At 42.0% G+C, this 27,087-nt stretch overlaps 2 protein-coding genes and 1 long non-coding RNA gene across 4 annotated transcripts in view; 2 read left to right on the top strand and 1 right to left on the bottom strand.

Moving 5' to 3' along the window:
- The window catches only part of TLDC2 (TBC/LysM-associated domain containing 2), a 70,182-nt gene that overhangs the window by 17,591 nt on the left and 25,504 nt on the right, over positions 1-27,087 (bottom strand). The window lies entirely within an intron of this gene.
- Positions 9,931-27,087, top strand: part of SOGA1 (suppressor of glucose, autophagy associated 1) — a 116,764-nt gene continuing 99,607 nt past the window's right edge. For both annotated transcript variants that reach the window (XM_023507206.2, XM_023507212.2), the window contains exon 1: positions 9,931-11,079. In XM_023507206.2, the coding sequence (XP_023362974.2) occupies positions 10,288-11,079 (792 nt within the window). In that variant the 5' untranslated portion in view covers positions 9,931-10,287. The remainder of the gene's footprint in view (positions 11,080-27,087) is intronic.
- LOC116421712 lies at positions 11,090-13,861 on the top strand. The gene is made up of 2 exons (XR_004232203.1): positions 11,090-11,676; positions 13,249-13,861. It is a non-coding gene; the product is annotated as an uncharacterized LOC116421712 (long non-coding RNA).

Genomic DNA, 27,087 nt, shown 5'->3' with positions numbered 1-27,087 from the left:
CTAAAAAAATTTTTTTCTTCTTTTTCTTCTTTAATATAAAAGAATAGCTCTTTGGGAGGGGAACAGATGAGGGCAATATAGTGAGGAAAAAAACAGGTGACTTGTCATCAATTAAAGTCATTAATTAAATTTTATTTTAAAAGCAAAATAGTCTGGGTGACATTGGACATTACTTCTCTCTGGACTTCAGTTTCTTCTGCAAATTAAGGCTAATCTAGATAGTTTTAAAATTTCCTTTCAGCTCTGATGCCCTGTGGTTCTAAGCACTCACGATTCAAGTCAACTAGCTTACAAAGCAGCATAAGATGCTTTGTAAAAAAGCGGTTGCTTTTCTCTGGAGCTCACAACTCTATCCAGTTGGTCTGCACTGCTCTTAGCTGGGAAGGCTGAAGGCAATTTAGGAAGAATCCTTAAGACAGAGCACCACATTGTAGACTAGGCTAGAAATTAGGAAATCCATGTTCTAACCCTAGCTTTGCCATTAACCCATATCATATATGACCTTCCCACTCTTATAATAAAAGAAATCACCCAGGTTATACAAACATTAGATCACAATTCTTGTAGTGATAGAAGTATGCTAGTAAATGTTTAACAAGTGGCTTTTAGGAGAAGGGGGAGATGTATGAAAGATCTGCTTTTAAGTTTAACCTGCATTATTATCATTTTCTCTATTACTTTCTAGAGTTTAGACTATCAGCAAGGGGAAAAAGAAAGCCTGATTTGTGGCATTTGCTGATTTCCAAATGTAAATATTTACATTGAATATTTAATCATCAGCTTGTTCAGCTGGCCCAGCACACCCATATGCAGTGGAAAAAGTAGGGGTGAAGGGTTGAAGAGCAGCATGACATGGGGAATAGAATATCAGGAACACCGAGCTTCCAAAGCTGCCTCTGATCCTTACTATCTATATGGCCATGGACAAATCTATTGATTTACCCTCAGTTTTCCCTTCTGTAAAATGGGAAAAATAATATTTGTGGTAGCCTCCCCCCTTTTAAGTTGTTATGAGGATCTAATGATAATAGATATAAAACCCTTGACAAAACTCTATCACTATATAAATGTCAATGTAATTATCAAAACAATTTGCTACTGGCTCAAATGTAGCATCTGGGAACAAACTAGATGTACAAGATCCACAAGCAATTAAACTCATTTGCCTAATGTTAAATAAACCACAGAACACAGACCATGGAAGAAAGGCTCCCTGTAGAACAAAAATTGTGTGAGGAAAACTAGAAAATAATTTTGAAAAATTAATTTTAGATTGGTATCTTATCCCATATACCAAAGTAAAACTCCAAATAGATATATACTCTAAATACCAACAGTCACATTATTACAAATCAAGGGAGAATTAATCAATCAATGATTTATTAAGCATCTAAAATGTACCAGTTACTGGAAAGAAGTTTTGGAAATCCAGCTAAAGAAAGAATACTTTTTTTTTTTCTGTAGAAAGGTTTTTATTTGTCACCAATGGGTATGACTCTAATGAGGTACTGGAAGACTGATAGGAGAGGATAGTCCCCCTATAGGGGAGGTCCACCATAGGGAGTGTCTCCCTATAGGGGGCAACATCCCTACTTAGGTGCCATAACCTGAATTCACCTTTGTGGGCTCTGATGGGATCTGCCTTGGAGAGGCTTTGGTTCTCACCATCATAGAGATGCCATCCCTTAAATCTAGGACAGACTCTCTCTTTTCACAGCAGTCTTTTGTCCTGGCCGAGCTCACCAGTAGGTAACTCTATGGAGTGGGGCAAAGGGACTGGGGGAAAAAAAAACAACTATTCAGAGGAGAGAAGGCACTGATTTGTAAAGGGCTGAGGGAGGGAGGAGCCCAATTTATTTTCAGTGGGTCACTGGGTTTCCAGATAAGCTAAGACAAAGCACTGGGGAGTGCTGGGAAACTCCTGGACCAGGGTTCTCCTGAGGAACAGATCTGACCTAAAAGCTGATTTTTTTTTTTCTGTAGGTTGGGAAAACATTACTATTGGAACAATGAGTTGAGTATTCGAGAGAGCAAGGACCTAGGGTGGAGGTGGGTGTCTGCACCTGTCCCTGATCTCACCTAGGTACCCAGCCCCTGAAATACCTCTGTGTGCACAGGCATTCTGAAGCCAGCCCGGCACCCACACACATTCTCAGTATGGCAGCGTCTGTAGAGCGGGGTCTCAAGCAGATGCTGCGGTCTGGCCAGGGCTCTTCCCTTAACAGGGACCGTAGTGACTTCTGCAGTTCCTCAGCGGTCTGGCCCTGCTTCCGCAGATGGCCGGCTGTGTCTGCCTTGACCTTGCCGACAGTGACCAGCTGGAACCAGCGCAGGACGGCGGATACCGTCTGGCCCTCCAGGAACTTCTCAAACTTCCATCGGGTCCTGAACCTTCCCGGCTTCCCAGAATTGGTGATTGAGCGCCTATGAATTCAGAGGAGGGCAGGGATTCTTCAGAAACGTGGAAACGTCTGTTCTTTCTCCCCATTCACATGTTCTTTCTCAAATTGCTGGAAACTGAGCAGAAAGCTCCAACTGGGCGCACGTATTTGAGAGCAGCGGGGATTTCTGAGTTCTGTCCTGGTTCTTGTTTTCCAAATTGATTGGCGGTGAATCCAGTATAACAAGGTTCGGGGACTTCAGGTCTTCCAGTAGTCTGTTCAGTTCATGGTACTGGACCGTTTGGTCTCAGTAGGTGGCAACAAGTGACAGGGAAGACAGATTTGCCTGCATATTGCTTGAAAGGGATGTATTCATCACCATTAATGGTGAGGGCCCCATAATCATGATGGTACCTGTAATCCCTGGGCAGAGGTCCATTTTCATCTTTTTCTGGCCCAGGCTGGACAAAAGCAGACAAGATGAATGGGAGAAGCCAGTAGGTGCCCCCATCATGGTCCTTTCTTTGTTTTTGTTTTTGTTTTTGTTTTTTCCTGAGGCAGTTGGGACTAAGTGACTTGCCCAGGGTCACACAGCTAGGATGTGTTAAGTGTCTGAGATCAAATTTGAACTCAGGTCCTCCTGACTTCAGGGCTGGTGCTCTATCCTCTGCACCACCTAGCTGCCCTTGGTTCCCTCTCCCCACTTCCCCCGTGGACTGGGAAAAGTTGCCAGTACTGCTTCCCTGGGGCATAGTAGAGAAAGGATTATTAACAAAGCAAGGAAGAGAAGTGAACAAATAAAGATTAAGTAGATAATTGCAATGACAGAAAACTAAAAGGCTTTTAAAAATCAATGCAGCTAGAATAGAAGAGAAGCTATCAGTTAAAAAGGAAATGTCATTAAATGTCTGCCAAAAGTTCAGTATGTGGGAAATTGGCATAAATACACAGGATGGCCCTAAAGTCTTAGTGCACTTTTTGCCTACTAAACTTAAGATTGTTAAGCTATTAGTCATATACAATACTATGAATATTACTACAATACTATAAATATTTAAAAACTATTAAGCTATGAAGTTTAAAACTGTACTGAGACTTTGGGGACATTATATATAAGAACAGGAACTATTTCTCAATAAATAAGTAGTAAAAAGTATATTAACAATTTTCAGAAGGAGAAATTCAAATAATCAGTAGTAACACAGGGAAAAGTATTCCAATGCATTTATAATAGAAAAATGAAAATCGAACTCCCTCACAGGATAGGTTATTTTTCCCTGGGGCACATTGCTCTCCACCCAGCAATTTCCCATCAGCAGATGTTAATTAAACATTTTATCACCCAATCTTGGCATTTGATTTATTGACCTTCAATCAAATGGACTAAGATGGGAGGAATTATTCTTCGAAGGATTCTAAGGGCTGATGTTCTATCCCCTGTGCCAACTATGTATATATATATATGTATAGTTTAACACATTTTGGGGCCTAACTCCAAATTGCTTTCCAAATTTGTTGGACTAGTTCATACCTTCACCTTACAGTGTATTAGTGGGACAGTTTTAGCACAGTTGTCAGATTCCTTTTTTGTCTCTATTGCCAATCTGATGGATGTGAGATACTATCTTAGATTTTTTAATTTCCTAATGACTTTAAGAATTTTTTCATGTAAATATTGATGACTTTGATTTCTTTTTCTGAAAACTGTGAATAGACAGTTTTTGAAAAAAGATATCTAAGCTATCAACAGTCATGTTAAAAGAAGTTCCAAATCACTAATACTTTTTGGTTCAATTATACTACTACTAAACCCCAAAAAGTTCAAAGAAAGAGAGAAAAGAACCTATAAGAATACTGCAACTTTTTTCGTACTGTTAAAGAATAGGAAATTAAAGCAATTGCCAGTCAATTGGAGAATAGCTGAATAAATTATAGTATATGAAAGTAATAGAACATTATTACATAAGAAAAAATGAAAGGGACCATTTCAGAAAAACTTAGGAAAACTTGCATAAAGTGTTACAGAGTGAAGTGAGGAAAACCTAGACATCAATTTATACAATAACATCATAAAGAAAAACAACTAATATTTAGAAACCGATCAATAAAATGAACCATTCATCATTCCAGAAGACAGATGGCAAAATATGCTTCCTAGTTTCTGACATGATAAATTAAAGATGAAGAATGAGAAATATTTAGGGGGGAAGTATGATCAAAACAGAAATTTGTTTTGCTAGATTTTGCATATTTGTTACAAAGGCTTTATCTTTTTTTTTTTTTAATTAGGTCAAGGAGAGGTGAGAAGAAAACAGATTCTTATAAATCGAAAAAAAAAAACCACTTAAAAAATCACAACTTCTTTGAGTTTTAGTACCATGTATGAGAAATGGGATAATAACATTTGTGATATCTATTTCACGGGGTTGCTATGAGGAACATACTTTGAACACTTCAAAGTATTATATGATAATAGTAATAAGCCTTTATATACTGCTTTAATGTTTGCAAATTACCTTACTTAAATTATCTCATCATTATGATCTTGGACAAATCAATTAAACCTCATTTATAAAGTGAAGTGGTTTAGAGTAAGTAGAGTAACTGTCTCTGAATCTCACAATCTTAATCACAGGTTGTTCCCAGGTGAACCCAGAGGATAATATGATGTTGATAAGGAAAAGAATTAAGGTTATTATGGAAGGATCTTACTAGTCTCCTACTGAATTTGTTGTTGTTAAGTGATGTGCTCAAGGTCACACAAGGTCGCCCAGCTACTTGTGCTCTGAGCACCATGGCACCAGTTAACTGCACAGAGGTTTGTCCTCCCCCAAATTTCCAAGTTAGCTTTCCTCACTGTTGTTTCATGTCATAGATGTAATCTCTGCAGCTACTGTTTCTGTGTCTTCTCTCCTCTCCTTCTGTCTCTTTGTCCCTCTCTTTCTCACTCACTCTTGTCCATATTCCCTCTCTCTCAGATGCTACCATTCACTATTTTTCCACCGAGCTGTTGCTACCATCTGCTGGACTTGCCCTGGAGTTATTCTGGCTCAAAGTAGTGCTATTCTTCTCTCAGTTCCTTACTGGTAAGTACCTCATCTCCTAACCTTTAGCTAGTATTCTCTTGTCTTCAATTCACAGAGCAAGGAAGTCAGAAAAAATGAGTTAGGCCAGCCAGGCAGGGAGCAGAATGCTTTGGAGAAAACAAAGCATTTATTCCTTTAAACTGAAGAAATGCTCTTTAGTCATTAAGTATTTATTAAACACCTATGGGTGGTGCAGCGAAATTGGGCAGTGGAGAGAGCATTGGGCTTGATATGAGAGACTCATCATCATGAACTGGGTCTTAGATATTTCCTAACTGTATGACCCTGGCAAGTCATTTCACCCTATTTCCCTCCATTTCCTCATCTGTGGACTCACAAAGACTGAGCAAACAGCAAAATATTAGGTATCAGACATGACTATCTCTGCTCTCAAGGCATTTATAGTGGCAAATCCTTCAAGACACATTAAATAGCATTTCTTCCATCAAACTTTTTTTTATTTTTAAATAGTATTTTATTTTTCCAAATACACTCAAAGATAGTTTTCAGCATTCACTTTGTAAAACTTTGTTCCATCCAACTTTCCACAAGTCATACCCAAATCAACAAAAACTTTCCTGCAGCAGATCTTGAATAGCATTTTGTAGCTCTCCAATGTTTTGCTGAAAGATCAAGTTTTAAAGCTCTATCCATTTCATTCATTTTCTAGATGAGAAAATGGAAGTCCAAAGAGAGAAGACAACTTGCCCAACATCATACAGAAAGTTGGGATTTGAATTTATCTTCTACTTAAAATCCAATGATTTTTCTACTAAATCATCCTACATCATATCTTTTATTTGTTGAACTAGTTCATACCTTATTTGTGTGCCTTCTCTACTAACAGTAATAACAATAATTCATATCTCTAAAACTTCTGTGGTTTGCAAAGCACTGTCCCCCAGGCAGCCCTATGAGGAAGGTAATGCAAATGTGGTTATCCACATTTTTGACTTGCTTCAATTTCTTAAGCTTCCTGACAGCAGGTAGCATGTATGTATTGTTAATCATTACTATCATTAATTCTTCATAACCTGGTCCCTTCCTATTTTTCCAGGCTCCATACATTGTGTGGTCCAGCCATATCAATCCATTTGTTGCTCCCCACATGCAATGCTCCTTCTGTCGTCTCTTTGCTTTTACATAGGTTTATACCTGGGCTTGTATGGTCATCTTCCTCACTGCTACTTCTAAGAATCTCTGTAGTTTCCTTCAAGATAGAGCTCAAACATCTCCTTTTGCAGGAGGCTATTTCCAGTAACCATCATGGTTTCTAGTACTTCTCCTTCCTCATTTATCTTAAATATATGTACATACATACAAGTCATGCCCCCATTGGAATATAAGATCAGAAACTATTTTTGTTTTTTCTTTTCATACCAGGAATGGAGCAGAGTTCTCTACACATAATAAGCCTTAATAAATACTCATTCATTTTTTGATTGATTTTTGCGTAGCATAGGACTCTATACATAGTAGACATATCATGTTTGTTGAATTGAATTGAGTTCCAACTTCCCTCCCTCAGAGATCAGAATATACTAGGGAGAGAAGGAAGTAGTGAGGAGGAGGGTGTGTGGTTCTCCTGAGGAAAGTAGAATTTGACAAGAATATAGGAGTTGACTAAACATTGGGAGGCAAACTGTCTTTGTTCCTTCCTACGGCATTCTCAGCTTTCTGGGGGCATCCTCTCCTCTGATGTGCCAGTTAACGATGCTAATTTCTTAGCTCTCCCTGGAAAGAAACTAAGATTCCTAAACTTAAAGGGGTTGTATACCCCTTTTCCCTTAAAGGATGGGAACCAAATGGGATAGTAATAAAAAAGACCACCCCAACCTCATCATTTTTTAAAATTTTAATTTAATATTGCCTTTAAAAATTGAAGTCACTTCTAAGTATACTTCCTTCTTCCTTAGCCTCCATGATCTCTTTAGTGAATAGATGAATGAATGAATGAAAAAAGCATTTATTAAGTGCTTACTAGGTGGCAGGAACTGTGCTAATGCTAGAAATAAAAACCCCAAAAGGAAATTATTTACTACCCTCCAATAACTTATATTTAATATAGAAGAAGACACGAGATATAAAGGAATAGTAGTTATAGATGGAATGTTTTTTCATCTAAAATGTCACAGGAACAGATCCATTGGGCATGTGATTAACATACTCTTTCAAGGGATGTTAGTGTTAATTACTGTTCTTAAAGTAAGAGGTGGAAAAAAGATGACTGGAACATAATGCAGAGTGTTTAGTGTGGGTCTGGCTAGGTATAGTGAGTTTTTAGCTCTCGGGAGAGCATGGCCCCAGAGCTGGAAGACTAAGTCTGAGACAATGATGGAGCGTGAACCCCAGCAAGGCTGGAAGGCAAACAAAGAAAAATACTTAGGCAAAACTGACACAGGGACAACCTCTACAATAAATGCCAAGAGTCCCTGCATCTCTACCAAAAGGAAGGGATAAATGTGAGTTCTCATCTCTAGAACTAACATTGTGTTACTCAGCATTACTTTAGATCCTTGAAGGAAGAGATTGTTTCATATTTTAATTTGTATCTACAATGCCTAACACAAAGTCTGGTACAAAGTTGATGATTAATAAACATTTTATGATTGAAAATTTGATGAATTAATAATAATAGGATTTATAAAGCTATTTATATAAGCAAAGTTTTCCATATGCTAATTCATTCAATCCTCACAACTGGTAGGTACTGTTATTTTCATTTTGAAGTTGAGGAAACAGAGGCAAAGAAGGGTTAAGTGATTTGTCCAAGATCACATATCTAGCTCATTCTTCCAGAGAGGAAACCTGAGGTTCAAAGAAGGGAAATGCCATCTCCAAGGTCCCATTTCAAGTCAATGAGTGTAATAAATCACAGGTCTTCTCCTAGCCTTGGGCTTTTCCCCTTTCATTGGACTCCCATACTTGTAGGAGGAAATGTCAGAAAGAGATTTCAGAGGATGAAGATAGAAGAAATGAAAAACTAGCTGGAAGCCAGAAAGAATTTATTATTCACCTTTTATGTGTATGGGAGATAAGTGGAAATATGTTTCATTCATGGAGGAGATTATACAATTATTGAGGGACAAGACACAAATAAGGAACTTGAGAAAATAATAGAAAACAGAATCAAACTAAAGTGTGGGCAAAACTAAGAAGTAAAGAATAGCATTGGCTAGAATAACTAAAAAAGACTTTATGTGCCTTGATTCCACCTATTAAAAGATGGTTAAATAATGCTATTCCCCCAGGTCTAAGTTATGGGAAGTAACCTATTCAAACAAGAAAAGGAAACCAGATAAGCAGAGAATATGAATCTACAAACTTTTCTCTAAGAACTTTTTTGCCAGGAGCTGACTCCCATTTTTCATGATTTTCTTTAAAGTTATGGAGATCAACTGAAGGGAAGCAGAATGAGGAAGAGGAAGTTGCCCAGCACTAGGAGTCCTGAGATATGGTTTCCAGCTCTGGTGCTATAGGAACTTTCTGTGTGGCCTCCTCAAGTCACTCAACCTTTGGGTCCCATTCAGTTTCTATATGAATCAAATGAGTTGGACAAGATAATGCTTTTTAAGGACCCTTCACCCTCTGGATACATTATGATTTTATGCTAACTTGTCGATCCGTGCATTCAGTTTCCTTCCCTTTCCAACTTCTTGAAGGTGGGAAGAGAGGATTTTTTTTTTTTTATCTGAAAGACTTCTATGATGTGGTTCCATAGAAGGATGGTTCCATTCCATATCATCTTGGGCCCTTACTGCCCACATCATCTTGGGCAAGGCGATTTCCTTCTCTGGGCCTGAATTTCTTCACCCATAAAATGAGAGCGTTGGATTAAGAACCGTTAATGTCCCTTTGAAATTTAAAAAAAATCATGGCTCTCCAAGTCTTCACATTGTGTCCTGAGTAGTCCTGTGGCCATAGCTGGCTCTGAACCATGCTACCGAAGGCAATCCTAACGGCATCTCTATTAAGGGCACCACGGACTGCAAGCAAGGCGGACCCCAGATTGACTCCGCGGAGGTCAGGGGGAGGAAGAGAATGGTAAAGGGAGGGAGAGAAGAAGCAGAGAGTGGGGAGTGACCCTGCCGTGTGTTGGCAGGATTACAGCCCGGTTTAGGACGCAAGAAACACATCTAGGACCCCATCTCCCCCCATTTCTTGCTCCGAATCTCTCAGGAGCTCCCCAAAGCTCCGGAGGCAGGGACTCTCGGTGCCAGGTGGGCAGAAGAGGCAGGGTCAGACCAGGCCGTCCCAGGCCATGCCATGCCACTCCAAGAGGCGAGTTGCAGATCGCAGCCGGGATGGAGAAGGGGTCGCTGTTGCCTCGAACATTCCTCCTAGGACCGCGGACCCGCGCCCGCCCCCCTCCGCCTATTGTTCGCGGACTCTGCGCGTCACCGAGCTGGTGGGGCGGAGAGACTTGACGGGGCTGCGCGGCAGCGGGGGAGGAGCAGGCGGGGGGCGGAGAGGAGAAGGAGGGAGAGGAATAGGAATTGGCGAAGAAGGGGGGAGGATGAAGAGGTCCCACACGGCGTGGCCAGGAGATCCGCTTAGAGCCGCAGCCTGAGCGCTGGAGCTGGAGCCGCCCTAGGGCGCAGAAGGAGCCTCAGTCTCGGCGCAGATAGAACAGGATCTCTGAGCGCCTTGGGAGTCCCAATCTTAGCGCAGCGGGAGTCCCAGTCCTCCTCCGGGTAGGGAGGTAGACTAGCGGCTCCAGCCCTCGGGGGCTACCCCGGTTGGGGGGGAGGGTTGGGGGCGGGGATGAAAGAGGGTAGCTGCCGCCGCGCCCCGGCTCGGTGAGCAGGAGGCAAAGGAGGATGGAGGCAGCGGAGCCGGATCCCGGTAGGGGCTCGCCGCCCCCGCCGCCGCCCCCGCCCCCCCTGCCGCCCCCTTCCCCTGCACCCCCGGAGAAGAAGAAGATCAACCGTGCTCCGTCGCCTGCTAGACCCAAGGACGTCCCCGGCTGGTCGCTGGCCAAGAGCCGGCGGAGCAGCGGCAGCAACCCGGGCTCTCCTGCCTCTCTGTCCGGGAAGGCGGGGCCCGGCCAGCCCCGGCCCGAGAAGAAAGGCCGCAGCGGCCCACAGACCGGCGCTCGGGGCTCGGGGAAGGGCGCGCCGGGCCGAGCCGGGGCTAAGGCGAAGGGGCGTCCCCGCGACGAGCCCCCGGGGCGGGCCTCGCAGCCGCCACTGCTGCCCCAGCCGCCGCCGGCCCTGAGCCTCACGGACAGCAGCTCCGAGGTGTCGGACTGCACCTCCGAGGAGAACAAGCTGCTGTCCCTGGAGCTGGCTCTGAGCAGCGACACCGAGTCCGGCGGCGGCAGCGGCAGCGGCAGCGGCAGCGGGAGGGAGCGACCCGCCGGGAGCGGGGCCGGAGCTGGGTCCGGGGTCCGCGTGCAGGGGCACCCGGCGCCGCGCAGCCCTCAGCCACGGCTCGCCTCCCCGGGCGCCTCGCCTGTCCCGGATGAGCAGTCAGCGTCGCTGGGCAGCAGCCGCCTGCCCCTCAGTACGTCGCTGGCCTTCTCCGATCTCACCGAGGAGCTACTGGACTGCGGGCCCGATGGCTTCGTGCGGGAGCTAGAGGAGCTGCGCTCCGAGAACGATTACCTGAAGGTAATGGGGGCGGAGGAGGAGGGGAAAGGTCATGAGGCCTGACTGGGAAGCTTGCAGTGAGGGTTGTCTTCCTGGGAATCCCCTGGGCAGTGGTGGTGACCCTGGTGTGGGCATGTTCAGGATCCCACCGGAGGGGGCCCTCAAAGTTTGGACCCCCAGTGTGGACCGTCGGGACCTAACTCTTAACCTCCAATATGGGGATGCTGGGGTCTAATGGGAGGCTTCTGCTTGGAATCCTGGAGACTTCGGTATGGAGCTCTTGTAGGACCCTCCATGTTTAGCCTCAAGAATGAATCACGAATCTCAAGTTCCGAAAGGGAGCTCTTCCGAATTTGAATTTCTCTTCAAGTTCCAGTTGGCATCTGCAGCTTTGTCCAGCTCTGGACAACGCTGATCCAGATGTCATGGTCAAGGGGATGCCTTCTTGTGGACCCCTTCTTGGGGACACTCCAGTTCTGAGGGTGGAGGGATGCTTCTGCAGAGTGCAGAGGCAAGGAAGACAGAGCGCTGAGAAGGCAGGGACCTCTCAGTCTTGTGTGTGGCCTTTGGCTGATGCTGAGATCTTTGGAGGAGGCTCAAATTCATCATTTGATTCCAGTTGAGTAACTTCTGGCAAGTGGGGGATGGGGGTGTGTGAAAGATGAGGGTCACATCAGCTGAGCTGAGTGATCCTAGAACTGCCTGTCCCTTCTACAACTGTTGGCAGAAAAGATTCTCTAGTGGCTTTCCTTTTCAGGATGGGGTTGGCATGACAACAGCACCTATTTCTCCTGTGTTTATGAAAGCTGGGCTCTTAGCCCTGTATATGGGTATTAGAGGGAGGCAGGGAAGTGAAGGGGGGTGGCAAGGAACTATCTGCAGGAGTACAACCTGTCCCATGCTGGTGGCCAGGAGCTGGACAGAGCAGGACAGGTTTGGAGAAAAAGACCTGACCTGATGCCTTCAGATTCAGAAACAGTTTTTGCACAAGGCTCCAGGATAACAGACCAATCCTGTCTTTGGGATCTTTGGGCGTGTCCAGTTTTGAAAGCCTGACATTTTGGAACATCTCCCTGTCTGACTTCCGTTTGAATCTAACGGCTGCACAGCCTTAGGGAGAAGATAGATGTTTGAAAAAGCCTTTTCCAAAGCAGGCTCTTAACTGTATCAGGACAGTGTCAGGACACTGGTAATGACAGTTTTTTGTTGTTTTCGACTTCATCCCTGATTTGCTATGCAGAATGTCACAGTGGGAAAGAATTGGATTTGGAAGCCAAAGACTCAGCTCTGAATCCTGGCTGTGTTGTTTACATTCTATGTGATTCTTTATGTCTTGGTTTTTTCATCTGTAAAATGAAGGAACTAGATAGGTGATCTCTATTGCCCTTTCTGGACATTTCAGTGATCCTAGGTCACTGTTACTTCTTTGCTTATTACACTGACCAAGGAGACATGTGAAAATAAGCTAGATTCACTGGTGAATCATTTATTTCCCCCTTAAATTTAAAAGGGGAGCTATTGCAAATTTGAATTTATCTTCTGCTACCAACTAGCGTCTGAACTGATCTCAAACACTCAGTTAAGTGGTGCTGTTCTAAGATGCCATGGCAGGAAAATATCTTCTTTGGAGTTTGGCACCCCAAATGAGTACTTCTTTCCTCTACTTCTGATGGGATGCCAGAAGAGGATGAACCAGGCTTATGCTGGTATAGCAATAGGTCTGCTAATGGCAGGGATATAAACAAGCTAACTTCTTAAAACTGTGGTCTCCATTCTTTGAGAAAAATCAGAATGTTGGCACTTCCATGTATTTGTGATTTCATGCACAATGCACATATGTGTTCTTTTTCATGCATGCTTTCCTGAACTTTGCTGTGTTTGTCCATATTGTCTTAAAGGATCTGCCCAATATATTTTTAGGCCTTCTAGGTAATTTTACATTTTGTGGGCATCAGTGTGGCACTGCGATCTGGTGATCCATCAGGCATTTTTCATTCTCACTATAAGTTCAACCCACTTCCTGAGACAGGCTCTGGTGTTGGATGATGAACCCAGAATTAAATAGAAGGAAGAGTAGGCTGGGTTGTACTTGGTAAACTGAGTGGTGTTTCAATGATTCCCAGCTGTTCCCTAGCACGAAACCCATTTTCCCCCCATCATAAATCTTCTCTTTTGTCCTTATGAATCTAGGAATATTAAAACTTCCAAAGAATGCAACTTGTAGATAATCTATGGTGGGTACAGACTGCAGCATATTTCCAAAGACGGTCCTGAGTGGGCAAGAAGGATATCACTGAAGACATGGATGATTGGAGAAAATCAATATCAGCCTGAAATTGCATTTGGAGACCAGCCATAGCCTGGGTAGATTGGGGTGGAGAAGGGGGGAGGAAGGGTAATGTGTTATAGGAGCAACAGCTGCATACAGGCTTTCTTGACATTTGGCTCAGATTGAAATGAATAAAACCAACCTCTTAGAGCTGAAAATGACTGAGGTATTTTTCTAATCTCTATCCCCAGCTCGAAACTTTACCCCAGAAAAAAAGTTCTTTAGTTTCCCTTTATGATCCATGCAAGAGTTTTATAACTTTTTATTACAGATTTTTGCTCAGATCTAATTGACTTGCAGTTTAGATAACAGATTCATAGACAATTAGGAAGATCTTATATCCTTTTAGTACTATATTTAACTGAAGTCCTCAAAGGGGGAGTGACCTAATCATGTCTTAAGATATAAAACCTAAAAGGTTTGCAGAATACTTTTTCAAAAGAACCCTGTAAGGTGCAGTTATTATCATTATCATTGAGGCTTTGAAAGATTAGCCAATTCACCTTCATGCACTGAGCAAATAAATATTAGAGTCAGAACTTGAACCCAGATATTAAAATTTACTTCTCCAATCTCCTTATCTTAATTCCAAAACTGACATCCAAAAAGGAAACCTAACTTATCTGAGGTCACAATAAATTAGTTAGTGGACCTAGCCAGGACTTAGAACTACTACCATACTGGGCCACTTTCTACTACATGAAGGCTGCCTTCAGGAATAAAGTTTATGAATGGAACCTGCCTTATGTGGATGAAATGCAAGCAGATTTCATGCTGATGATAATTGAGTTTTTCAGCAGCAGCAATAATAGCAATGAAATCTTGATATCAAGGAAATTGAAAATGAGGCTTTTTATAAATTAGTTACCAACTGTAAGCTCCTGAGTGCTTGTGTATATACAGTGGATCACCCGGGTTACTCGGGGATGTTGTCTTTCTGGAAGTTTTTTCTAGTGGGATGAACATTTTTTGTTTTTTGGAGTCTGGGTCTATGATCTCTCTAATGATCTTACTCCCAGGACCATATCCAGGCATATGATATAATTAGTAGGGACTTGAATATTGTCTGCAGCTTATTTTACAGATGAGGAAACTGAGGCAAGCAAGATTAAGTGACTTGCCTAAGATCACACAGCTAGTAAGTATCTGAGTCTTCCTGACTCCAGGCCTAGCACTCTATGCACTGTATCATCTAACTATAGATAATTTTTTTTTTTTTTTTGCATATGCTCACATAGAACTTTGTCTCTTAGGCAATTTTCAAATTATTATGAACTTTCTAGGGAAGTTTCTTGATGTTTTTCCTCTCCATACCATCTTAACTCCAATGTTATTTTGACTTGTCCTCATTGGACAGCTGCATGATACAATGAAAATACTGCTGGATTTGGAATTAAAGGCTACATCTGAATCCCAGCTCTGCCTCCTCTTAGCTGTATGACTCTGGGTAAATCATTTTACTTATTGGGGCCTCAATTTCCTCATCTAGAAAATGGGGAAGTTGGACTAGATACCCTCTGAGCTTAAAGAGATAGTTGGAAATGGCAGAGATGATCCTCTTCTCTTCCCTGCATGCTGCTAGGGAAAGGGGTCTGGGGCAAAGGGTATTCCTTCAGGAGTATGTTTGTCCTCCACATTCTTTTCTGTTCTCTCTACATCCTCTCTTTTAGAAGCCTTATGCATTCCCGTGGCTTCAAGTGCCACATTTATGCCATTTCTGCTTAAATAACTATAGTCTCAAAGCTTACCCACTAGTAGGGGAAGAGGATTAAAACATTTTGTTGCTGTTCTTTAATTGTTTCAGTCATTTCCAAACTTTTCATGAGCCCATTTGGGGTTTTCTTGACAAAGGTACTGAAATCGTTTGCCATTTCTTTCTCCAGCTCATGTTAAGAGGAGGAAACTAAGGCATACCAGGTTAAGTGACTCGCCCAGAGTCATCCATTAATAATGTCTCTGAAGTCAGATTTGAACTTATAAAGATAAGTCTTTCTGATTCCAAGCCCGTTTTCTATCCATTGTGCCACTTAGTTGCTCTAGGAATTCAACCGTAGATAATTATAATGTAAAATATTACATTATTTATATATTAAGTTAGTACAAGCAAAGTGCTGTGAAAAGGCTGATATCAGGAAAGGCTTCCGGAAGGAAGTGATATTTGAGTTGGATTATAAAAGGTGGTTCGGATTTCAACTGATAATGAAGCATAGGGATGGAATCCCAAATATAGGGAAGTGTGGCACGGAGGCAAGAGAGCATAAGATAGCTTTGGGAACAAAGCAATCCAGTTAGGCATGAGTGTTGAAATAAATTATGAAATAGATTGGTGCTAGATTATAGAGAGCTTTGGGTGACATACTAAGATATTTACAATCTCATTCAGTAGGTTAAATGGAATCATTGAAGAATTTTGAGTGCATGAACCAGATCTATGTGTAAGAAAAATTGTTTTGCAGGATAAGTGAAGGTTGGCTTAGAGGAACAGGTAGTAGGAAGAATTGTTATGGGGTTATGTTAATAGTATAAGTTTATGGTAATAGAGGCCTGTAGGAGGGTTCTGTTAGTTGGAATAGAGAGAAGGGAATAGAGGGAAAGGAAAGAGTACTATAAATACTGTATAGTCAATAAGATTTGGCTGCTGATTGGATATAGTGAAAAGAAAGAAGAGTCGAGGATTAATCCAAGATTTCAAACATAGAAGAGGAGATTTTGTGCAAGACTGGGTAAATAGTGTTGCTGCTGACGCAGTGAATACAGAGGAATTCCCCATTTTTAGGGGAAAAGATAATCAATTTGACTTTGGGTATGTGAAGATGTTCTGAAGGCTGTTGGGGATCACTGGTCCAGGACCAGAGGGGATCTCAAAGACAGTCTAAGCTATTACCAATATTTTCCTGATGAGGGAACTTGAGAACCTGTGACTGACTCAGGGCTCTTTCTACCTTTCCACACCAGGATTGACCCAGAGGAGGTGGGTTTGGAGTTTAAGAGTCAGATCTGGACTCAAAATTGCGATTTGGGATTCACTGGTGTAGGAGTTGAAAATGAATAGTCTCTCTGGAAGTGAATGTAGAGGGATAAAAATGAATGTGAAGGATAAATGGATCTTTGGAGAACACCCATCACCCCAGGCACCTTTTCCTAGAAGCTTGCTGGAGTAGTGAAACAGTTTTATTGTGGCCTTTAAACCACTCTCCCTGCCCTCCCTTCTTCCCCTCCCATTCCCCACACACAGCTTTGATCTTCTCTGGCCATTTTTTTGCTCAAAGGCACCCCCACTACATTTTAAATTTTTCTGTTTTCAGTCTTTCTAGTTAGATCTTATTCCTCCCTTCAAAGGTTCTTAATTTTTCATGTCTTGGAGAATTTCATGTACTAGTTTGTTAGTTGGTTAAAACCAGTAGGTTTTTCAGAACGTGTTTAAATATATAAAATAAAATACATAAGATTACAAAGATTTTTTTTTTTTTTAAATCAGGTTTTCAGATCCCAGGTTGAGAATCTTTGTTGTAGGATTTTCTTTGCGATATTCCTCCCTCTGGAAAAATCTTTTCTTCTTCTCTGGGACAATCCAGTTCCCTTCAAGAACACCTCCTCTAGAAAGCTGTTATGACTACCCCAGCCACAATGGTCCCTTACTTCTCTGAATTACAGCTTTTATTGACCTTAGAATGGATGTTTAGCCTCAAGGAGTCTTACCAAAGATAGGAATGTGTTTTCTAGCATCTGAAGGGCAGTTATGGTGAAAGTGGTTTAGACATGTTCTTCTTGGCCTCCTCCCCATCCCTCCCTCCCCCCGCCCTCAGGATTTAAGTAGGAGCTATGAGACAGATGTTGCAGAGAGGATAGCTTCAGTATTGGAGGTAGAATAGTGTGTACGAAGATTACTAATTCTGAAGTTAAAAGACCAGGGTTCTAATCTCACTTTTTATATTATCTGTGGACAAGAAACCTAACATCCTTTAGTTTACTCATCCATAAAAAAGAGTTGACCTATAAGATCTTTTCCTTTTCTAACTCTATGAACCTATAAGAATTTTATCACAACCAGTGTGTTGCTGCCCTTCCCTGCCAAATGAAGTAATAGATTGCTTCTGGAAGTCAAAGGCTCCAAGGATCCTTAACTTGGGATCCATGAACTTCTTTTTAAAAAAAATGTGAGGGGGAAAAAGAGAGAGAGAGAGAGAGAGAGAGAGAGAGAGAGAGTGAGTGTGTGTATACATATGGTGAGATTTACATCACATATATCTATACAAATATATGTACACACATGTAAACATATAATATGAATATATATTTCTGTCATCTTTATTTCACCATAATGTGGGGGTTTTGTAATTCTCTGTACTTTTTTATGCCTTTAAAATCATGAATCTGATCATGAAAAACCATCAGACTTCCAAAGGGGTCCATGACACACCAAAAACCCTATCACTGGGTATAGAAGACAATTTAAGAGTTCATCTGCTATAGGCTATCTTATTTATTGATTGAGAAAAAGGCTCAAGAAGAGACTTGCTTAAGATCACACATAAACAGCAGAGTTTGAACTTGAATCAAATTTTCTGACTTTAAATCTAATGCTCTTTTCATGTCAGCTCCTTATTATTGGAGATTTTCAAGGCTAAGGAATCTTGTGAGGGATCTTATAGACAGGATTCCCGATTCCAGGAGGCTTTTGCATTAGATAATCTTGGAGTCCCTTCAAGTTTTGAGATTCTCTGAATCTACCTGGCTTCTTGGGGAGGATATAGATGGAAAGGCTGAATAAGAATTAGATTAATAGTATGGGGAAGCAGGGGGAGAAGGCATTTTATTAGCCTGGGGAGTCTGTTTTCCTCTCCCTCCCCCCCCGCCGCCTCTGTGTTTCTTTGACTGTAGGCTTGTATTAGGGAACTTGAGTTGGAGGGCCCAAGCCCTTCCCACAGTGTGGTCACTGAGGATGATTCCTGTTTCCCTCCCTCTCTCTCTAGCCTTTGGGAGCAGTTGGGGGAGGGTCAGAGTGATCTCACTGAGGTCAGCCCAGGCTCATAGCTGCCAGAGAAAACCCCCAGCCGTTTCTCTGGCTTTGATTCCCTCTGGAAAAAAAAATAAAAACAAAACCACCCCCACCCTCCTCTCCGGCTTCTCTGCCAGTTGCTTTCAGAGAGAGCACCATTGTTAGGACTGAAGCCCTGTGCCTTTAAGAGCCCAGAAGCATCGAAGCTGCCCTCACCAGGAGGAGGGAGAGGAGGGGGGAGCCTACAGGGGTAGCTCCTGCTCCGATGAAAATCGTGATACAAGATATGGCAGCAGCCGAGTTGAGAAGAAAAGATGAACAAAGCCGGGAGAGCTTCTTTTCTGCCTCTTAGCCTCTGTATTTCCTCCCCTCTCTGCCCAGCCCCTCTGCCATTCAGAACAAAGATCGGGGGCTCCTAGATCTTAACAGATGGAAGGCAGTAGCCTTTCCCCCAGATTGCTCCCACCCTGATTCCCAACACCAGGCCCTTCACACAGGTATGAGTAAACATGTATCACACACATAAACATATTGTAGAGGGATACATGGAAACAGGATACATATAGATACATGCGTGGCCCTCACAGACTGAGTGCTTAGAGATAAACACAATGTGCATAGAGACCTGCCTGTAGCTTGGAGATGCCATACATGTCATGTGCAGGGCAAGAGATATGTCTGCAGAGATAGACCCCCACACATGCAAAGACATGCATAGAAATGACCCACAGACACAGTGCACATGCAGCAGACACATGTTACATATAACCGGAAGCACATGGACTAAGTGTAAAGAGTTTAGGTTTGTACCCAGGAAATGCAGATATGAATTCTTGTTCTCACTACTAAAGCCCCTGGCTTTTCTAAGCTTCACTTTCCTTAACCACCGACCATATGGAGTTGTGGTATAGAAAACTCTTTGTAAGTAAGTCTTCAATCACAACAGCAGTGTGAGTGATTATTACTTTGCAGAGAGATACACACAAACACGTGGAGGAGGGCCTGACAAACAATCAAAGACATGCACGGTACAGGCACAGAGAGACAAGATCCCGCGGAGCACAAGAAGAAGGGCACAGGAAGGTCTTGTGTCTGTCTGTCTGGGTCTAACATCAACAAAACCTCTCCTCTTTTCAATCTCTTCCTTCCTGGTGGCTGGTGGGAAGGAGTAGGAGTAGGTTGGGGCCGGTGGAAGCTGAGGGTTCGCATTGGTGGGAGGCCACCAGGAGAGCTTGGAGGGAGGGAAAGAAAAGGGAGGATATCCACTCTCCTTCCCTGAGGCTAAGGCCCGGGATTTCCTTACTTTAGGGGCTGAGCAGGCCCAATTTGCCAGAAATGGAGCAGATCTGGATTGCCCTGCCCACACTTTAAATACAACCTCTGCCCAGTAGTTCCCTTCTAATCTTCCTGGCTTTTCCTGTTGAGCCCTGTAATCTTGCTTGCCAGCTTTTTTCTGGTCCAGATAAGGGCCCTGCCTGGGTTAGGGGAAAGAAGGAAGAGGGTGGAGTGTGTGGATTTCAGCTGGTGCCATAAACTGAGTTAAGGACTTGAAATTGGGGAAGGATTGTCGTCTTGAATCAGATTCTGATTGTCTGCCTCTAGGATGATCCTTATTTCATAGGCTTTCCCTTTCCCTTCTGGATGTCTTTATTTAGGGTCCTCCTTAGACCACCTACAATTTAGCAAGGTGAATGACTGGTTTTAGAGTTTTGAAGGAATCCTTGAGATCTTCTGGTTCGTTCCATTTGTCTTTTACTGTAGTGAAAACCAAAACCCAGTTAAAGTGACTTGGTCAGAGCCAGATGAACTTGGATTAGAATCCAGGACTTTTGGTTCCAAGTCCAGTGCTATTTCCAATAAGATTCTTCATTCCCCCCAACTCTATTTGGTCTGATATGAATTAGACAAAAGACAGAATGAACTGAGAATGAAGATTCTTGCTCAAGGAGAGCACAGTGTTTGGGGGTGTTCAAGGGTGGTTCCAACTTGATGAGATTCAAGATTTGGGGAATATGGCAGCATAATTTATTGTAAATCTCACAACAAAACAAGATCTCAGAGTCTGAGTCAGAAGGATTTTAGGAAGTGGGCTCCAGGCCAACCCTATTCTGAGTGGAAATCCACTCTATGAGATTCCCCCATACCTGTTTCCCTTCTAGCTTTTGCCTTTGCCTTTACCTTTGAGTGAAGGGTATCTATGAAGTATATGAAACTGCCATTCCAGTTTTAGGGAGCTCTAATTGTTTTATATTTTGCTTTTACTTCATATTCATCGGTGAATATAACCAGCTTTCTTTGCTATTCTGCAAATCATGGTAACAAAGAAGAAAAAAGAAAGGGGGAAAAGAGTTATCCAGACTCATCAAATAAATCTTACTATATATAGAGTGTTTCACAGCCATAGTCCCTCACCTCTGCAAAGAAAGGGGGAGATGCATTTTCTCATCTTTACTGTCAGGCTAGTTTGATTATATAGCACTCAGCTTTTTTTTTTTTTTCCTTTCTATTTACATGGTAGTAAAACATTATATTTCTGGTTCTGATTGCTTCATTGGGCATTGGTTCATGTCTTCCCAGGCTTCTTAATACAGAATTCCATTATGTTTATGTGCTGATATTTCTTTTAGTCAATCTCCAATCACTGGGAATTTATTTTTAGTTGCTAGTTCATTGCTATTACACATAAAAAAGTGCTGTTGTGAATATTCTTGTATATATGTGACCTTTCTTTTTATTAATATTAAGTGCCTACTTTGTGCTAACTAGGCACTATGCTGAGACAAAAACCAGCAAAAGACAAGTCTCTGTCCTCAAGGAACTTACAATTTAATCATTGACCTTCCTAGACAGACATATAAGTCCCTCTTTTTTTCATGTCTAATTGTAAGTGATTTTTTTCCCTAATATTTCCATAAATCTAGCTCCCTAAAATTTTCCTCCATTGAGCTGAAAATCAGGAGATCTGGGATCAAGAGTTTAACTGCCACTTTAAATTCAGCAAACATTTATTAATTCATAAACAATGTATAGAGCCTGTATTTGATTCCAGGGATAGGGATGAAGAACAACAGTCTTTATTTTTAAGAACATACAGTTGTGTAAAGGGGATAAGATTTTTTTTGTCAGAAACTATGATGCCAGTAATTGTGCCAGGAAAAATCATGAAAAAAGCATGAGAAATTTGGAGAGAAGAGGCATTTCTGGGTTTGGGATGGCATCACAGAAGAATTGACATATAATCTGTGCCTTGAAATGGGACTTTGAAAGGCTGAAATATATTGGAGGAATGCATTCCAGACATGGGGGCGGGGGGAGTCATGTGTAAATACACAGAGGTGGGAGAGGGTGTGATTTAGGTGAAATAATAAAGTGTTTGACGGAGAATCATCTATAAACTGGAAAGGTAGGTACAGCCAGATGGAGTTTGTGTGCCTTTGGACAAATTACATCCCATTTCATATTCCTTTCTGTAAAAGAAGGAAGGAGATTGAAATACTTGGAAATGTAATTTTAATTGGTTTTCTTATTGTTTCAAGTGAATTTCATAATAAATGTGATTAAAGAACAACATGAGGTGTTTGGACCAGATCATTTTCTGAGTCCTTGACATTCTATGACATTCTGTGATAAGACTAGTGAACCTCTAGGTAAGTCAGTTAACCTTTATGTGATCCTGCTTTTAAAGCCATGATAGTAATATCTGCCCAAATTATACCCCAGACATGAGAGAAGAACTCTTTGGTATGGGCAAGGCAGTATCCAAGAAGCAGCCATGCTCTGGAAGTTTGTTTTCAGAGTGACAGGAGGTGTGAGAGGGAGCAGGAAGGTTAGGAAAGAGGGAGAAACCAATTTGGGAGAAGCAGTGGCAGTGACAATAGGAATAACAACACCATAAATCTATCTCTTTCAGATTTAGGACTCCTTTTCTCCAAAACATGCTTGTGGCTTCTAAGTAATGCGCTATTATACTCCCATTTTCAAGTGCTCAGAAAAGGGAGCTTAGAATAATGCTACTGGGAAGGCTGGAGTCGTGTAACTTTGATCTTCAGTGTCCGAAATCAGTGCTCTTTCCGTTACACCAGGCTGCTTCTTGGCAGGGAGAAATGGCATTGAATTAGGTCCCAGAGTAGGGTGAGACAATGGAGTGTGGAGCTCAGGAGGGCTTTGGCCAGAAGCATCCATTTGACTGATGTCGTGGGAGTTGTAGAAGGCTCAGTACATTTGTTTCTTATAATTATCTCCTTAGCTAAATCTCATTGTTCTCCCTGAGGAATTGGAGAGAGGCCCAGGCTCCATCCTGTTGCCCCACAGAGTGCCCTCTTGGAACAGTGACTGCTCAGATGGGACAGATGGACAAGCAGTGATTGCTTCCAGGATACCTTGCCCATCTTTCTGGGAGGAGGAGGCAGGGAGTGAGTGCCCAGTTTGCCAGCCCTTGGGACCAAGAGCTCCTATCCGTTCTAACATAACTGAGGGGAAGATATGGTATAAAGTTAAAATTAGCCTGGGCTCTAAGGCAGAGGGCACCTGGAGCCCTCCCTGAGCCTTACCAAGAGAACTAGAGGCTTTGAGTATGGGATTGAAGCTTTGTGCTGGAGATCTAACATTAGATGTTTTTTCTCAGGGCAGCTAGCTCTAAGAGTAGGCAACTGGTCGACTCTAGAAAGGAAAGGATAGTTGTACATTATGTGACTATTTTAATCTTGACGGTTTTCTCATTAGCATTCCCAAAGGAAATCAGTTCATTCTGATTAGGTTTGGTAAATTGCAGCTTAATTCTCCCTTCTGTGGGGGAGGTGCAGAGATACTGGAAAGCTCTGTTGTATGATTCCAGAGAAGAGATCTTGTTCCTTCTAGCAGAGTCCCCCATTGATTTTATCAGGATGTCAAGGCCATGAGGAACCTTAGGACATAGAATGTCAGAACTGATAAAGGCCTTAGAACAGAATGTCAGAGGGACCTTAAAATATAGAATTTCAGAACATAAAGAACCTTAGAACATAGAATGTTAGAGCTGACAAGGGTCTTAGAGCACAGAATTGGAAGGAGCCTTAGAACATAGAATGTCAGAGCTGATAGGATTAATAATAACAATAATAATGTTTCTCTAGTTCTTTCAGACTTAGGACTCCCTTTCTCTACAACATGCGTGGGGCTTATAAGTAATGTGCTATTATATTCCCATTTTCAAGGACTCAGAGAAGGGAGCTTAGAATAATGCTACTAGAAAGGCTGGAGACGGGCAACTTTGATCTTCAGTGTTCAAGATAAATGCCCTTTCCGTTACACCAGGCTGCTTCTTGGCAAAGAGAAAAGGCATTGAATTGGGTGCCAGAGCAGGGTGAGACAATGGAGTGTGGAGCTCAGGGGGGCTATGTCTCAAAGCACAGAACTGGAAAGAGCCTTAGAACAAGAGGTGGGGAAGGTGACCAGATTGGGAAGCCCAGGAAGGAAGAGAGAGGTGGAACAGAACAGAGCAAATCCCATCCCTTACGGAAGGGATGAAACTAACCATACTACAATCTTTTGAAAAAATTTTGAGAGGTTTATGGAACTTGACAGCTTGCCTGGCATTGCCTGCAGTGGGAAGGTTTTTATTTGACGCCCTATCCCAACACAGCTTCTCAACTGATATTAGAGTCTCCCACCTTCCTGCAGTTCAGTTGTTTATCTGAGCTAAACAGATAACTTATTTTTGTTTTCCACAGAAATAGCTACTCAAAGGACCCAGAGCCTAACACACACACACACACACACACACACACACACACACACACACACACAGTCTCTATACCAGCCTAATCTCTGAGTGGTTTGGAGTATGCCATCTCCTCAGATCAAGAACTCTGGGAAATCTGGGATGGGCCTGCTGCCAGCCATGACTGGTTATTCTGGACTCTTAAGTTACTCTGTCCCATCTTTCTGCCCCCATACCCAACTCCTCAGTAGAGAGAACCTGGATAGTAGGCATCAAAAATAGCACTGGACTATAACAAAACTGAGTCCTCGTCCCAGCCTGAGGACAAAGTCACATCGTGACACTGGCCACATCACTTACTCATTCTGAGCCTGTTTTTCTCATCTGTAAAATGAAGGAACTAATTCCTTGACTCACAGGGTGGTTTTGAATATGAAATGAGATAATGGATATGAAAATTTTTTCTGGAAGGGACTGTTACATTACTTGTTTATCTGACTGCTTTTCTCTGTCTTTCCTCTGAGTCTAATAATAATTCAGCATTTGAATATTTTAGTGATACATGGTCTCATCCATGTTGACATATATTAGCTATGTGACCATACACAAGTCACTTAATCTCTCTAAAAGTCTCAACTAATTTCCTGATCTGTATAATGGGGGAATTTCCCCATTATCTTCCTGATATAAAAAAAGCATTTTGCATCCATAAAGCCTTATAATTTTATAATAATTATTATTATCGTTACTCCTTATGCTAGTGCAGATTAAAGCTTCTTCTTGTTTTTGCAGACAGTATTTTACATTAGTAATATGGTAGGGAAGAAAAGGTCATTTCCTCCACTTCTGGTTAGTCCCTCTGAATTTAGGTGGGCTGGTCCTTGGACAACAGGCTTCACTGTCAGGATGGACTGGAAGACTTCTAGCTTGAAAGGAACTGCTGGGTCCTGAGCAAAACTTAATTCAAAAAGTTTGACAAGCAAATAAAGATTTGCTGGTCTGGTGAATAAAGGAAGAATGAATTCGTAAGGTCTATAACACTCTGTCAAAGTAAGATTTGAGTCATGGAATCCTGAGTTGTGCAATGAAGGATGAGAATAAAACCAACCAAAAACAATTTTTTTAAAAAAGAGAGAATAAAACCAACCCACTGGGTGAAGGCTAGCTAGCTTCCCTTCTGCAAACCACAATATATACTCTAAGGGGCCTAAGGAGGAAAAGGATCTTGTTTTGTATTTTTGTAATTTTTTTTTTTGTTTTTGTTAAAGCAATTGGGATTAAGTGACTTTCCCAGGGTCACACAGCTAGAAAGTGTTAAGTGTCTGAGATCAGATTTGAACTCAGGTCCTCCTCTCTTCAGGATTGGCACTTTATCACTACGCCATCTAGCTGCCCCATGCTTTGTACTTTTTTATTAAACCAGATCTATGATTTCATTTCTTGGGAACTCCTAGTGAAGAAATATCCTCTCATGCTACAGGTTGACAATTTCTGATATTGAAATTTCTTAGAAACTAATTACATCTCTCAATTTCTCTCAAACTTGTAGAAGTTTGCAGTTTCCTTGCCCAAACCTCCATGAGAGATATAGATAAGAAAGCTGAGACTCAAGTGTAGACATCTACATCCTGGCCTTTGGGGCCAGGGTGCCATGGTTTCACTGGATTTGGTGTTAGGAGAGCTGAGTTTGAATCCTGCCTATATATGGAATCTTGAGGAAATGATTTAGTTTTTCTGAACTTCAGTTTCCTCATCTGTAATATGAAGAGACTGGACCAGCTCTAAAATCCTATGAATCCAGCCAACTGCAGGGATTTTCCATCACTGAGAGCACCATGGACTGAAGTTTATCAAAGAAAGAAATAAAGAAGGATACAGCTTAAATACCATGAGTGGGTATTTGTTCTTATTCCTTGCTTAAGTGTTCTTGTCTATAGCATTTTGTCTATTGCCTCCTCTGTTCCCCTCATCCTACTTTAGCTAAAACCTACCCTCCCTCCTTAAGTTTCCCTTCAGCACATTCCATTTCTACTTTTTCCTCGAGCATACTGCTTTGGATTAGATTTATTAGCATGCTTCTCTTCTCTCCCCAGTAGACTGCAAGCCCCCTGAGGTCAGATGTTTTGTTATTTTTTTTTTATATACATAGGGCTTAGCAAATTGCTGTAAAAGTATATGTCTATATGTGAGCATTCTGTGTCTGTCTCTCTTGTCTCTCATAATACACACACCCTTTTTTTGGACAAGCACATGTCCTAATGCTGTGGTAGAACTGAGTAGAAAGAAGGTACTCTGGAGGCTTCCAACTCTCAGTTCTGGCACTGTACCAGAGTCTGTCTCCCTTCACCCATCCCACCCCCAGACAGTGCTATACACATAGCATAGTAGAGCGAGAAAGCAACAAGTTAGAGAGGAAAAAAATACTGAATTTGATGGTTGAACACCTGTCTTTGCGGCATATTATCTCTGTGACCTTCTTCTGAGTGAAATTTAAATTTCCAGACCTCAATTTGTTTATCTGTAGAATGGAAAGATTGGAGTAAATGATCTTCCAGCTTGAAATCTACATTTCTTTGATAAGACTTGTAGAGGAGTCAAGTCAAGGGCCTTTGATCACAATCTAGTTGGGAAATTAAGACATAACCAGAAAGTAGGAGTAATATAGCAAATTCTATAATCAGATGCTAAGTTCAGGAGTAGAAGAGACTGCCTGACATGAGAGGAACCCAGAAAGGCTTTTGGAGGGGGGTCGGTCTGGAAGGATTTGGGTAGGTAATGAAGGGGGCTAAGAAGGGGATCCCAGATGAAGGAAAATAAGATTGAGAAAATCTCTTTTCCCTTGCTAATTATTTACTAAGAAGATATTTCATGAGTCTTGAATAAAAGCTTCTTACAAGCTCTGGGCCTTAATTTCCTCCTCTATAAATTGAAGGGTTGGACTAGATGATCTAAGGTTGCTCCTACCTCTGACATTTCCTCAGTGGAAAACAGAACAGATCATTT

This window comes from Sarcophilus harrisii, chromosome 2 (genome assembly GCF_902635505.1).
Source record: "Sarcophilus harrisii chromosome 2, mSarHar1.11, whole genome shotgun sequence".
Classification (NCBI taxonomy): Eukaryota; Metazoa; Chordata; class Mammalia; order Dasyuromorphia; family Dasyuridae; genus Sarcophilus; species Sarcophilus harrisii.
Note: the sequence above shows the minus strand (reverse complement) of the source record. Positions and strands in the feature narration are given on the sequence as shown.